This window comes from Phocoena phocoena, chromosome 15 (assembly GCF_963924675.1).
Source record: "Phocoena phocoena chromosome 15, mPhoPho1.1, whole genome shotgun sequence".
Lineage (NCBI taxonomy): Eukaryota > Metazoa > Chordata > Mammalia > Artiodactyla > Phocoenidae > Phocoena > Phocoena phocoena.
The window spans coordinates 34,403,482-34,419,012 of record NC_089233.1 but is presented as its reverse complement, the minus strand read 5'-3'; the positions used below and the strand labels follow the sequence as shown (position 1 = coordinate 34,419,012).

Below are 15,531 nucleotides of genomic sequence, written 5' to 3'. Positions count from 1 at the left end.
TTTAGTAAAACGAGGATAGTAACACCTGGGATAGGCGCTGTTGTGATTTAAATAGGCAATAGAATGCCTGACACATAATAAAGGCTTAATATATGCTAATTTTGTAAATAATAAAGACTTCCTCTCTGTTCAGAGCAGTGTTCTTTGTAATGATAAAACCTAAAAACAATTTCAGTATCGATCAACAGAATGATGGAGGGATAAATCTCACAGAGATTGTTTGTTTTTTAATATTTATTTATTTGTGTGTGCTGGGTCTTAGTTGAGGCACACGGGATCTTTGTTGCCGCATGCAAGATCTTCGTTGCAGCATGTGGGATCTTTAGTGTAGGCGTGCGGGCTTTTAGTTGCGGCATGCGGGATCTAGTTCCCTGACCAGGGATTGAACCTGGGTCCCCTGAATTGGGAACATAGAGTCTTAACCACTGGACTATCAGTGAAGTCCCTTAATGTGCTTTTCCCCCTCCTATTTATTTATTTACTTTTGGCTGCATTAATTCTTCGTTGCTGCGTGCGGGCTTTCTCTAGTTGCGACGACTGGGGGCTACTCTTCGTTGAGGTGCGCGGGCTTCTCATTGTGGTGGCTTCTCTTGCTGTGGAGCACGGGCTCTAGGCGCACGGGCTTCAGTAGTTGTGGCACACGGGCTTAGTTGCTCCGCGGCATGTGGGATCTTCCCGGACCAGGGCTGGAACCCAGGTCCCCTGCACTGGCAGGTGGATTCTTCAGCACTGCGCCACCAGGGAAGCCCCTAATGTGCATTTTTAACAGCAGCAGCAGCAACAACAACAAAATAGCCATTACTGGGAATTTGCATTCTTGAAATATTGAAACCTAGCAAATATTCTCATAAATAATTTTAAATAACTGCAGTACTGATTTTTAAGCAGGCATTATTAGTTGTATACTGTTCCTATTTTAATTTTTTAAAATTTCTCTTCACCATCTAAGATTTTTATACTTGCAGTATAACATGGCTACGGTAACGTGCACAAATCTGAAGGGTATGGCTCAAAGAATCTTACAAAGCTGTACACCTGTGTAACCTCGCCCAGATCAAAATATAGGTCATTTTCAATTCTTTGAAGGCTCCCTCATGCCCCTCCCCAGCGGCACTCCCAGCCCTTGCCCAAAAGCACAATCTTATTTCCATCACCTTCAATTGATTTTTCCTGTTCTTGAACTCTGTAAAAGGGCATCCACAGGGTGCATTCTCTTTGCTTGCTGGCTTCTTTCACTCTCCATTAGGTCTGTGAAACTCACCCATGCTGTTGTGTTTATCAGTAGTAGGTTCATTTTGATTGCCCAGGAGTGGTCCTTTGTGTGACTCTGCCATAGCTTATCCACTCTCCTGCCTGTAAGGCCAACTGGCCCGAGGCAGGGGAACACAATCAGATTCACAGGTTGCATCAGAACGAAATTCTCCGGACCACCCAGTTCCAGAAACTGCCCTGGCGACATTCCGGACCACCCAGTTCCAGAAACTGACCTGGGGACTTTGAACCCAGCCCAGCCTTCCCGCCTTTCGAGGGGCGGGACCAACGGTCCCCCAGGATACCCGAAAAGACCACCAAATAAGGAATACCCTGCGCCCTCCCAGATTCACCACACCCCTTTCCCTTCTTCCCCTATAAAGTCTTGCCCAACCCTCGCCCCGGTGCGACTTCTCTGGCCCCTTTCTCTCGGACCAGTGAACCTCGCCCGGGAGCGCTCCCTAATAAAGCTCACTTGAAGCTTTCCTCTGTTTCGCGGTGCCGTTTGTTAAGGTCCGACCTTACACTGCCACCCAACATTTGCAGTTTCCGGTTATAGGCTATCATAAATTAAGCTGCTATGAACATTCTCGTCCGTGAAATCGGGGGAATATTTTATTATACCAGGTACATGGGAATTCATTTTGTGATTCCCCATTTTAAAAAATGCCCACTATTGTTAATACGATGACTGTATCATTATGACATGAACCTGATTACTGTACCACATAAAAGAAATCACCGCCCCTCGCCGTGCCTACAAAACGGAACAAAACAATCAGTAAAATGGCTCCTTATGGGACCTGGGCACCTGTGAACAGGCTTGTCTCCACACACCCTGAAGTAGGAGGTTGGCGATGCTGTCTCTGTTTTCCAAAGGAGGAAGTGGATTCTGGGATGTCAGGTGACTTGTCTAAAGTCCTGCAGTTAAAAAGCGGCAGAGCTGGAGTTGTACTCCGTGCTTGCAGGGCCTGGGGAATCCCAAGACATGTCAGCTGAGGCCTTCACCCTCACCCAGCTGACCCAGGTCAGGAAATGCAGAAGAAATCTGTGCACGGCCGTTACTGGGTACACAACTGAGTCTGTGCCAAGCATGGGCTGCAGCATCACTGTGGGCGTGAAAAGAGCTTCCAAAACTGGAGGTAAAGTCATCAGCAGAGAGCAGGACCAATTGTCCTTGGAATACCCACCCCCCGAGAAAAAGATTGCCCCAGTGACCAGGAATGTGCAGGCCAGCAGCTGGGATACCACTGCTGCTCCCCATGGTCACTTACTGAATGCTCACTGCCTGCCTGCGCCCTAGGGGAGCTTGGGTGTACCATGTGGGCTTCCATGAAGTCCATTTCCTTTCGAGGGTTCCAGAGAGTCCTGGGAAGTGCTCACACACCCTGTGGGCACAGCCTCTGCCCTGTACCCGTGGTCTCTGCTGTTCCTGTCATCTCTGAGAGCTGTTTCTCCAGGGGTGGCAGGCACATTCCATGAATCACTCCGTTTTGTCCACACAACAACACTGTGGGAGCGAAAGTATCAGCCCAGTTTTATAGATGAGGACACTAAGGCCCACAAGAGTAAGTGACTCTCCCAAGGTCACATCGCACAAGGTCAATGGCAGGGCGGGGATTTTCACATCAGTTTCGCCAGACTCCAAAGTTGGAATTGTTTTCTCACCATTCTGGTCTGCCAGGGTGGGGCAAAAGGGAAGGCAGGAGTGAGGGACACAGAGTTTGGGGAAGATGGCAAAGATGAGTTTTTAAGTGTTTATGACGCCCCGTGCGGGAGGGAGGCTTTGGGACACGTCAGAGCCTGATACGGACAGCAGAGCATGATTTGGAACTTGACTCTGGTTCTGGGGCAGAAGGGGCTGGTCGTCCAAGGCAGGCCCTCCCAGGTCTTCAAGACTCCTGAGGGCCTGAGAGTCTCACACTATTTTAGAAAGAACAATACTTTTATTTGAGGATAGCTCAAAGAAGTCATTTACAAAACACCTTTTGTTTTCAAAGCACAGCTTTTCATAAAAAGCAATGTCCACCCTTTAATACATGCTCTAGTACACAGGTGTGTGTCAGGGCGCTGCCCAGGACTTGGGGAGGCCCGTGGGCCCGGGATGTGCCGGTGCTCAGCATTCCTCATCTGAGTTGTCCTTGGCCCACCCGCCGACCTTTGGGGGGACGGGGTTGGCCTGGGGGCCCGCGGGGGCAGGGACAGAGGCCGGGGCTGGGGCCAGGTTCACCCAGCCGGGCCCTCGGGGCAGCACGTGGCTTTCATTCAGTCTGAAGATGCGATAGTTCTCATAGTGGACGTTGTGTGTGATGTCCTTCAGGTCTTGGAGGTGGGAGCTGGGAGATAGGTGGTAGGTCAGCAGGACTTCCAGGGCATCCTCCAGGGCCCCCGCAGCCCCCCGGGCTCCCCACATGCTCACCGGATGAGCAGGTCTCTCAGGAGGGGGAACTCACAGTGAGCCATGTTCTCCACTACAAGATACGGCACCAAACCCCTGAGTGCAGGCTCTGTTCCACGCCCTGCCCTCGGCCAGCACCGAGTAAGCACCTGCTGTATGCCGCACACCCCCTGCCACTGCCAGCCCTTCCCCACATCTCCCTGTGTTAGCCCACCTCCCGTTTGTTAGTTCATTCATTCATTCACGGCTGTGTCCCAGCCCCTGGTACAGGTGGCTCCTATAAACAGCTGTTGAATCAGCAGGGTCTTCCTCTGCTCCCTCAGGTACCCCCTCCCATCCCACATTTCCTTCACTGTGCTTTTCCCACCCGTCCTTGTCTGGTCAGCTCTGTGGCACATAGTAGGCCCACAATCAATTCTAGTGAATGAATAGGGTGCCTCCTGGGTGCCAGGTATCATGCAAAGCAGAGGCTCTGACCCCTCCAACCACCCTATGAGGTTGATGTTACAATGATACCCATTTGACTGTGAGGAAACTGAGGCCCAGGGTGTTGGGGAACTTGCCCGGGGCTTCTGAGCTACACAAAGGAACTTGATCCCAGGTCTGTCTGTTTCCTGTGCTGGGCTCTGTGGTGGGTGTAAGGATGCCAAAGGCAACAGGGCTTTTCAACATGTTCTCCCCTGAGCCCTCGCCAGGGCCCCTGCACTGACCTTCAATGATGCCCCACTTCGTCTTCCGGCCCAGGACACACCTCCCATTCACAATGTGCTCTCGGTCAGCCCCGACCACAGCGAAGGGGATCCGTTCCTGCAGGGAAGGGACAAGATCGGAGGGTTGGCCCCACCGGGAAGTGGAGAGAGAAGACACTGAGATAGGAACCTGCAGGATGCTGTCCTTTGTGGGGAGAGAAAGTGATAGAAGGAGCACAGATATCTGAAGTCAGAAGACACAAAGTCTAATCAGTGTGCCTCAGTTTCCTCATCTGTAAAATGGGAGTCATGACAATACTGATGCAGGGCTCTGTGAATGTTTGGGAAGCATAATCTTGGGCTTAGCATAATGAAGGGGTTAGCAGAACAAGTCTTGGAAACCAAGTGTTACTCAGAGCTACATTAGTGATATAATACTGCTCATGTCCAATTTCTTACCACCTTCAACCATTATCATGAGGGTTAAGAGATAATTTTGTACTATAATTCGAAAAGATACATGCACTTCTTAGTTCATAGCAGCACTATTTACAATAGCCAAGACATGGAAATAACCTAAATGTCCATTGACAGCTGAATGGATAAAGAAGATACGGTATATATATATATATACACACACACACACACACACACACACACACACACACACACACACACACACACAATGGAATATTACACAGCCATAAAAAAGAATGAAATAATGCCTCTTGCAGCAACATGGATGGACCTAGAGATTATCATACTAGTTGAAGTAAATCAGAAAGAGAAAGACAGGGACTTCCCTGGTGGCGCAGTGGTTAAGAATCCGCCTGCCAATGCAGAGGACATGGGTTCAAGCCCTGGTCCAGGAAGAACCCACATGCCACAGAGCAACTAAGCCTGTGCGCCACAACTACTGAGCCTGTGCTCTTAGCCCGCGAGCCACAACTACTGAGCCTGTGTGCCACAACTACTTAAGCCTGTGTACCTAGAGCCCGTGCTCCCCAACAAGAGAAGCCACCGCAATGAGAAGCAGGTGCACCGCAACCAAGAGTAGCCCCCGCTCGCGGCAAGTAGAGAAAGCCCGCACACAGCAATGGAGACCCAATGCAGCCAAAAATAAATAAATTTATTAAAAAATGAAAGAGAAAGACAAATACTATATGATATCACTTATATGTGGAAATCTAAAATATGATACAAATGAACCTGTCTACAAAACAGAAACAGATTCACAGACATAGAGAACAGATATGTGGTTGCCAAGGGGGTGGGGTGGGGGAGGGATGGACTGGGAGTTTGGGATTAGCAGATACAAACTACTATATAGAGACTGGATAAAAAACAAGGTCCTACTGTATACCACAGGGAGCTGTATTCAAAATCCTGTAATAAACCATAATGGAAAAGAATATGAAAAGGAACACATATATATATTTATAAACATGTATATATAAATATATATATACATATACATTATATATATAAAACTGAATCACTCTGCTGTATACCAGAAACTAACACAACATTGTAAATCAACTATACTTCAATAAAAGAAATTTAAAGAGAGAGAGAGGACTTCCCTGGCCGTCCAGTGGTTAAGACTCCGCCCTTCCACTACAGGGGACATGGGTTCGATCCCTGGTCGGGGAAGATCCCACAGGCTGCAGGGCACGGCCAAAAAATTAAAAAGAAAACAAAAAGAAAGAGAGAATTTTGTAAACCAGGGGCTGGCAACCTATGGTTCCTGGGCCAAACCAGGCAAGTTCGTTGGCATACCACCCCTGCCATTCATTTACTCTTGTCTATGTTGCTTTCATTCTACTACAGCAGAGTTGAGTAATTGCAACAAAGTCTAAAATACTTACCATAGTCTGGCCCTTCACAAAAAAAGTTTGCTGAGCCCTGTTGTAAATTCTGGTTGTTTACTTATTCGTGGCAGGAAGTGGAGATTAAACAGGCAAGTGCTGCATGTAGGTTTGTTTTTCTAAGAATTAGGTTGTGGTGGGGAATAAATTGATGCTAATAATAACTGTCTCTTGCACACTTATTATGCATCAGCCCATATTTGACCCTCAATAGATGTTATATATCTGGATGATTTATTGAGAGGTTAATTTGAATACATTCTCCTTTATTTCCCCCAGCACTGTTCCAGCTGTGAGCAGGCTGCTGTCTTTGCTGGCTTCCGGACAGAAAACAGAAGGTCAAGGCTCTTTGAACCTTTCACAGGAAATACTGTTCATTGCTCCAATGGGGAGCGGCAAGAGGGAATGTGTGGAGAAACTGGATGCCAGACAAGAAGCAGGGCTTCCATGTACAGATGTGCAGTTTGTGCACTGCACAAAGGTAACTTACCATGAGGCTGTGTAGGGCTGAAATCCCATGCAGGCTCCCTTCTGTGAAGGAAGCTACTGCCTTTTTCTTTTTCTTTTTTTTTGCGGTACGCGGGCTTCTCACTGTTGTGGCCTCTCCCGTTGTGGAGCACAGGCTCCGGACGTGCAGGCTTAGCAGCCATGGCCTCACGGGCCCAGCCGCTTCACGGCATGTGGGATCTTCCCGGACCGGGGCACGAACCCGTGTCCCCTGCATCGGCAGGGGGACTCTCAACCACTGTGCCACCAGGGAAGCCCCTACTGCCTTTTTCTAATTCAAGCTAAAGTGCTGTGTAGGTTAGCAGGGTCCCTGGCGGAGGGAGTGGAGGCCAAGTGTCTATGGATGAAGAACCCCAGGCCTCACCCAGGTGCTTTGCAGGATCCAGACAGACTGACATTGAATGTACCACAAGGGCAGGAAGATGGGGGCTTGGAGGTGAAATTCAGTTGATTCAGAGAAAATGAAGATGTGAGCTATTTCCTTTCTTTCTCTCCCTCCCCCTTTCCTTCTTTCTTTCTTTCTTTCTCCTTTCCTCCCTCCCTCCCTCCCTCCCTCCCTTCCTTCCTTCCTTCCTCTCTTTCTCTTTCTTCAACTTTACTGAGTATAATTTACATACCACAAAATTTGCCCTTTTAGAGGTACAGTTCAGTAGTTTTCAGTATTCTCACAAGTTGTGCAACCATCACCAAAATCTAACTCCAGAGCACTTTCATCACCCCAAAATGAAAGCCCGTACCCTTTAGCAGTCACTCCCCATTTCCCCCTAAACCTCCCAGCCCCTGGCAACCACAAGTCTATTTTCTATCTCTATAGATTTGCCTATTCTGGACATTTCATGTAATGGAGTCATATTATATTTGGCCTTTTGTGTCTGGCTCCTTTCACTTAGCATCACATTTTCAAGGTTTATCCACATTGGGTTAGGGTTAGGGTAGGATCTATCAGAACTTTATTCCTTTTTATGGCTAAGTAATATTCTCTTGTATGGATAGACCACATTTGTTTATCCATTCACAAGTTAATGGACATTTGGAATGTTTCCACTTTTTGGCTATTACAAATAATTCTACTATGAACATTTGTGTATGAGTTTTTATGTCAACATAGGTTTTCATTTCTTTGGGGAGTGGAATTGTTGGGTCATATAGTAACTTAGTGTTTAACCTTGAAGAATTGCCAGACTGTTTTCCAAAATGGCTGCACCATTTGATACTTCCACAAGAAGTGTGTGAAAGTTCCAATTCCTCCACATCCTTACTAACACTTGTCATTGTGTGTCATTTTGATACTAACTACCCTAGTGGGTGTGAGGTGGTATCTTATTGTGGTTTTGATTTGCATTTCCCTCATGACTGATGATGTTGAACAATTTTTCATATGCTTAGTGGCCATTGGTATAAATTCTTTGGGGAAATGTCTATTCAAATCCTTTGCCCATTTTTAACTTGGGGTACTTGTCTTTTATTGTTGATTTCTAGAGTTCTTTATATATTCAGGATACAAGTCCCTTATCAGATATATCATTTGCAAACATTTTCTCCCATTCTGAGGGTTGCTGATATGACCTATTTCTTGCTCGCCTTGAGTTTGTGGATGAGTGGAGATTCATACCTGCTAGAAATATATGAACTTTCCCCAAGTTGCAGAGAGAGACGAATCTTCAGATGGAAAGGATGAGTGGGAAGCACATCACCCAGCCTTGGTCCCACCAGCCTCCCCACCTCCCATGGCCTCCTACCCGGATCTTGCTATTGAGGATCTTGTCATTGATGTCCTCATCGAAGCACTTCTGTGGATACACCTCTATGCCGTGAGTCTTCAGGTTTTCCTGGATCTGGGGACCACACACAGATGACCTCAGCCCACCTGTGCATTCTCCCCCACTCCACACCCCCACTGACCCCAGACTTGTCCCAGGTGCCCAGATTACCCTGTGCCTGAAGGCCTCTCGCTCCTCAATGGTCAGGCTGTCGGCCCGGGCGATCACAGGTACCACGTTCACAGTCCGGCAGAGCCGCTGCAGGAACTCAATGTCCAGGGGCCGCAGCCTGCTCAGGCGGGGCAGTGATGGCAGTGAGCATACAATGAGTGGGTGCCAGCCCGCAGCCCACCCCGGGGGTTCCTCCTCCTCCTCTTCTCCTCCCCACGCAGGTGGCCCTCTGCCCACCGGCTCAGCCACCTCACCAGTGCCCGGTAGGCGGCACGAAGTACACGCAGCAGTGCACTCGGGTGTCGGGGATGTGTCGCTGCCGGGTAATGAGGATCTCCTCCTGCAGGTAGTGCTCGTACTGCTCATTGATGTAGCCCAGGATGGGGTCCCAGCTGGGGTGGGAGATGGCTCAGCCTCAGAACCTCGCCAGGAGCCCCCCTCAACCTAGGTCCTCTGAGTGCTCTCCCCTTAGGATGACCAATCGCCCCGTTTGCCTGGGACACAGGAATTTCAGTCCCACGCAACCTGAGGCCCTTGATCACCCAAGTACCAACCCCCCACACCCCTGCATCTTCAGAGAGACCCCTGCTTCCTCTTCCTCAGCTTCCTCTTCCGTAAAATGGGGACAGTAAGACAGCACCTACTTTGTAGGGGAGGAGTAAGCATTAAAGGAGAGAAATTGCCGCAGCCTGGTTCAAACCACCAGGGACTCTCTCCCAATTGTTGCCAGGGTCCCTTCCCCCCACAGGGCTATTGTCAACACAGCGGCCAAAAAGATCCTTTTTCTGCTTAGCCTCCAGTGGCCAAAGAAAAGCCAAAGTCCTTATGTTGCCCTACAAGTCCGTACCCCATCCCACTGCTGAGCTCTGCCTCCCCTCCCACCCCACCCCCACTTCAAGGCTTTTGCACCTGCCGCCCTCTGCCTTGATCACTCTGCTTAAAACTGCACTCCCCCACCAACTACAGCTCCATCCCCCTTTCACTCCCAGAAAGTGTCCTGTGTCGGTGATAAAGAGTTCAGGTTCACCCTCCACAAAACTGATTAATTTTGTTCACTGTTTGCCTCCCCACACCCATGACAATATACATTTCATGCAGACAAAGATGTTCATCAGTTCTGTTCATTGCTATATCCCTGTATCTAGAACAGAGCTTGCACATACTAAGTGCTCGGTGAGGTGCTGTGTGCAGGGTTGGCTTCATGGGAGTGTGGATGGAGCCAGCACCCAGGGCTCTGAACCAAGAAGGGCCCACGCAGGGCTGAATGCTCTGCGGGTGTGGTCTCACAATTCTCAGTAATTTTTTTTTTTTTTTTTTGCGGTACTCGGGCCTCTCACTGTTGTGGCCTCTCCCATTGCGGAGCACAGGCTCCGGACGCGCAGGCTCAGCGGCCATGGCTCACAGGTCCAGCTGCTCTGCAGCATGTGGGATCTTCCCGGACTGGGGCGTGAACCCGTGTTCCCTGCATCGGCAGGCGGACTCTCAACCACTGCGCCACCAGGGAAGCCCCTTAGTAATTTTTGAATAAAGGCCCCCACAAGTTGTGCAGCCAGTCCCGATTGTGTGTGTGTGTGTGTGTGTGTGTGTGTGTTTGTGTTTCATCTCCTTGAGAGCCTAGAACAATTCTGCAAAGGGGATGTCGTCACCCCCAAGATACGAAGAAGGAAAAGGAGGCTCAGAGAGCTTGCGTGGCCAGGCCCAGGTTATACAGCTGGGAAGTGGTCAAACCCAGGGGTCCTGACTCTGGAGTGTGGGCTTCTATCCCCCTGCCATACCATAGCCTCTATCGAGTGCTTCCAGGCAGCAAAGCTAAGACCTTTACATACTTGACTCCTTTGATCTTGGGGGGAGAGTTGCACACACCCACTGTACAGACGAATAAACTGAGCCTCAAAGATGCCACAGCCAGGTGGCTCCAGGCCTGGATGTTTCCCAGAGACTGGAGGGGCAGGGGCAGGGGCAGCCAGCGCTCTGCCCTTCCCACCTCCCCGCCAGGACCCACCACTTGTCGTTGTTGATCTGGTCCCCGAAGCCGGGTGTGTCAGTCACCGTCAGCTTAAGCTTCACGCCGCTCTCCTCGATGACTGTAGGGGGAGAGCAGAGGGGCTGAGAGTGGGCCTGGGTGAGTGGGGTGGGGGTGGGGTGAGGGGGTGCTCACTCACCGTGGGTCACAGACTGCAGCTGCAGCGTCTGGGGTGTGGGCACCCCCAGGCCCGGCATGGTGGACTTCCACATCTTGGACTTGAAGAGTGTGTTCACCATGGTGGACTTGCCCAGCCCGCTCTGTCCTGTGAATAATCACACGGCAGCAACAACTGTAGATGCGTTAGGCATGTTTCTGAAATTCTTAAATAAATGGTTTTAGAAAGTAAACTGTTTTCTAAGTATAACAAATACAGAAAAGCACGTATTATCGTAAGTCTCCAGCTCAATGCCTTCCCCCATTTTTTACTGAGGCAAAATTCATATAATAAGAAATTAACATTAACCATTGAAAGTGAACAATTCAGTGGCATTGGGTACATGCACAGTGTTGTGCAACCACTACCCCTATTAGCTCCAAAACATTTTCATCACCCCAGCAAGAAACTCTATACCCACTAGGCACTCACTCCCCATTCCCCCTCCCCCCAACCCCTGGCAACCACCAATCTGCTTTCTATCGATGGATTTGCCTATTCTGGACATTTCTTTTTTCTTTTTGGCAGTGGCACTTGGCTTATGGGATCTTAGTTCCCCAGCCAGGGATGGAACCCGGGCCCTAGGCAGTGAAAGTGCCAAGTCCTAACTACTGGACCTCTGGGGAATTCCCTGGACATTTCATATAAATGGAATCTTGCAATAACTGTCCTTTTGTATCTGGCTGCTCCCATTCAGCATAATGCTTTCAAGGGTCAGCCACACTGTTGCATGTGCTAGAACTTCATACTTTTTCATGGCTAAATAATATTCCATCAGATGGATAGACCACACTGTGTTTATCCATTCATCTGTTGATGGGCAGGTCAATGCATTTTTACAAATTAAACCACCCATGTATGCAGCACCAGATAAAGAGACAGAACACACAGCTCCGCCCAAGACCACTCCTGCCTCCTCGCAGTAACTGTTAACACAGCTCCAGGGACAGCCACTCTCCTGACATCATCGGTAGGCAGCAGCGCTGCCCGCCCTCTACTTGGGGAATCACACAGCACGTGCTCTTTCATGTCTGGCTTCTTTTAGTGAGATTCCCCTATGCTGCCTGAGCTTGTAGATGGTCCATTCTCCCTGCTGTGCAGGCTTCTCAAACTCCGCGGACCACGCCCTGCAGTAGTAAACATCCTACATCACAGGGCAGGACACACTGTTGTGTCTAAAACTGAAACTGGGACTTCCCTGGTGGTGCCGTGGTCAAGAATCCGCCTGCCAATGCAGGCAACACGGTTTCGAGCCCTGGTCGAAAGAAGATCCCACCTGCCGCAGAGCAACTAAGCCAGTGCGCCACAACTACTGAGCCTGCGCTCTAGAGCCCGCAAGCCACAACAACTGAAGCCCATGTGCCTAGAGCCCGTGCTCCACAACAAAGAGAAGCCACCGCCATGAGAAGCCTGCGCACCTCAGTGAAGAGTAGCCCCTGCTCACCGCAACCAGAGAGAAAGCCCACACGCAGCAATGAGGACCCAATGTGGCCAAAAATAATAAAATTTAAAAAATTAAAAAAGAACTGAAATTGTCCTTTGGGCTGTGCTATCCAATATGGGAGCCACACCTGGCTATTGCCACTGGCAGTATGGCCATACACCAATCTGAACTGAGATGTGCTGTTGGTGTAAAAGAATAAACCACATTTTGCAGACTTGTTATGACAAAAACAATGTAAATGATCTCATGAATAATGTTTTATATGGATTACATGTCGAGATGATAGTATTTTTGGAATGTATTGGTTTAAGTAAAAAAGACGATTAAAAGTAAGTTGTCCTGTTTCTCTTTACTTTTCTAAAGGAAGCTACTAGGGAATTTAAAATTATGTATGTGGCTCCTATGACATTTCTTTTCTTTTTTTTTTCTGGCCACGCTACGTGGCATGTGGGATCCTAGTTCCCTGACCAGGGATTGAACTCGGGCCTCTAGGAGTGGAAGTGCAGAGTCTTAACCACTGGACTGCCAGGGAAGTCCCCTTCTATGACATTTCTGTTGGGTACCCCCACCTTAGAATAATGCCCTTAGTTGGTGCTACACACTCTGACATTTTATATTCCATTATATCCAGTTTATTTTGTGAGAAGTGTAGTTTTTGACCTACAACATTAATTTTGCATATATAAAAATGCAATTCCAGATAAAACTGACCCATGGGGAACTTCCTAGATGCCAGGCACTGTGCTAAGCCAGATGAGGAAACTGAGGCAGCGAGGGGTCAAAGGCCCTGCCCCAGGTCACACACTGGGGGTTGTTAAGGCCTGGGACCAGGATGAGTCTGGTGTTCCCTACTTCCTGCCACACATGGCCTCCCCTTTTATTGCTTTGTTTGCATTTGGTTGGGGCTTCACGGTGATTTTTGTCTTTTCACAATTCAGTGTTTCCCAGATTTCCACCTACAACACTCTTGTGAGGTACGACTATCAGGCCCACTTTACAGATGGGGAGGCTGAGGCTCCGGGCCCACAGGGTGGTGTCCATTGGTCTGTCCTCCTGTGAGCCCGAGGCCCTTCACTCACCAACGACCATGATGTTGAACTCAAACCCCATCTTCATGGCCTTGATCTTTAGTTGGTCCAGCACGGCCTCGATGCCCACGTAACCAAGCATCTCGCAGGGTAGGGTCCTCGGGCTGGAGGCCCGTGACGAGCTGCGGGAGGGGGACTGCCTCAGGGGGTCCATGGGGCTGAGGAACAACGATGCCTGTCATCCGGGTGGGGTGGGGAGAAGGGAGTCGCTGGGGCTCCAGAGGGGGACCACCCGAGTTCTCATTTCTGAACCCTGACTCCTGAGATCTGCTCCCAGGCACTCCCATACTTCATGCCCCCTCACCTATGCATCACCCAAGTCCCCACTGCCCACGGGGTTTGTCGAGGGGTGCCTGGGGGAGCTGCCTCTCAGGGGAGACTGAACCCGCTTTCTGATATGCACCAGCCCCAGGGATCTGTCTCTCCCCACTCAGACACTCCCACAGCAGTGTGTGGCCGGCCTGGCAAAACTCAGGGGCTGGACCCATGGGGGACAGAGAGGGAGAGAAGCAGCCTCATGTGGCACCTGGTGGCCTTGGATCCCTGTGGGAGCCTTGGGGGCTGCCCTGTCCTGGCAGACCCTGGTTATGTGCTGAGGGGGAGGGGAGAGGGTGACAGTTAACTGAAGAACCTGAGCTCCACCCCCTTCCTGTGACCCCACCTGGGGGCTCCTCTGCAGCAGGGGGCTGAGAACAGGGACAGGTAAGCTACTCCACCAGGCCCTTTCGGGTCACTGCCCTATAACCCTCACAATGACCCCAGCCTAGATCTATAGACAGGAACCCCCCGCCCCGGGGAAGCACCTTTGCCCAAGGTCACTTAGCTGGTAAGTGGCAGCTCTGGGCAGCAGCCAGTCCCTCTGCTTCCAAGTTCATGCCCCTTAACCACTCTGTTGGGGAAGCAAACCTGTGACCCATGGCCAGAAAGTACAACATCCATGTGTTTTCTTCGGTCCGTCCATTGTTGGCATCGTAGTGCTTTAAATTGCCAATATAGCCAGAGTTTTGTCTGCGCACAGCACTGTTTTAGGAGTCCTAGGATGCTAACTTGTTAATAATCATCAGAGCCCTGTGAAGTGAGTGCAGCTTCTACCCCTCAGTTTACAGATCAGAGTCCAGGGAGTGAAAGTGGTTCAAGGTCACACAGTGAGGTAGTGGCAGGGCTGGGATCTGTGTCCACATGCTCACCCTCTGCAGCCCCTTTTCTTGTTCACACAAACATCTAGATTTCTAGTGTATCTTAGAGATTATAAGCCTTGGCAACTCTGGGTCCAGCCTACAGCTGACACAAGCTGCCCTCTTTTCTTTTTCTTAAATTTATTTTTTGGCCACGTCATGCAGCTTGCAGGATCTTAGTTTGCTGACCAGGCATTGAACCCCGGGCCCTGGCGGTGAAAGCGCCAAGTCCTAACCACTGGACCACCCGGGAACTCCCTAGCTGCCCCCTTTAGATGAGCTACGTGCTCTCCAGTTTGCCATAGCCCTCACCCCTCCCTAATGTCTCCCTAATAAGATGTTTCCTATACCAAGTTCATCTCAGTTATTTCGTTCTCACCTGTTTCCTGGCACCTGAGTTTGCAAGCCCTAAGCAATCCTGTGTCAGATGTTGGCAAATGTTTTCTGTAAAAGGCCAGATAGTATAGATTTTAAGTTTTGCTAATCATAAGATCTCTGTTGCAACTACTCTTCGGCTCTGCCGTTGCAGTGGGAAAGCAGCCACAAGTAGATGGACGGGAGTGGCTGCGTGTCAGACTATTTACAAAAGCAGGTGGTGGTTTGCCGCCCCCACTCTGCCCACCAGGACTCAGCAACTCTGCCCGATCTGCTCAGCTCAACTGTCCTGAGCCCCAGCAGCCTCTGTCCTTCCCTGCCCATGCCCTTCTGCTCCCCCACTTTCTACACATCTGAAGACAGAGGCTTAAACTTCACTTTCCAGGCTTGGAGGCCAGGAGTGGGGCTGGGCAGGACCCTGGGCAGAGCCTGCCCTGAACGCTTGCCATTCCTGCTGGAGAACTCTCTCAAGCTACGCCACAGCTCTTGAGGGACATGGCAAGGCTGGCCTCCTCATCAACGCAGATGAGAACGTTCTGTGCGGATGACCAAACAGCGCTGCTGACACGGAGACCCACCTTGCACGGGAGGAGATTCCGTCTCTGGGAATGTCTCCTGAGGAAAT

The 15,531-nt window shown here is 49.9% G+C and overlaps 1 protein-coding gene across 1 annotated transcript; it reads right to left on the bottom strand.

Moving 5' to 3' along the window:
* Positions 1–3,367: 3,367 nt before the first annotated feature.
* On the bottom strand, positions 3,368–13,887 carry SEPTIN12 (septin 12). The gene is made up of 10 exons (XM_065891888.1): positions 13,883–13,887; positions 13,348–13,531; positions 10,807–10,932; positions 10,647–10,728; positions 8,899–9,036; positions 8,645–8,762; positions 8,453–8,548; positions 4,360–4,456; positions 3,671–3,722; positions 3,368–3,587 (listed from the first exon to the last, which is right to left on the bottom strand). The coding sequence occupies exons 2-10, from the start codon at positions 13,508–13,510 to the stop codon at positions 3,368–3,370; spliced, it is 1,092 nt and encodes a 363-aa protein (XP_065747960.1). The 5' UTR covers positions 13,511–13,531; positions 13,883–13,887.
* Positions 13,888–15,531: the final 1,644 nt, after the last annotated feature.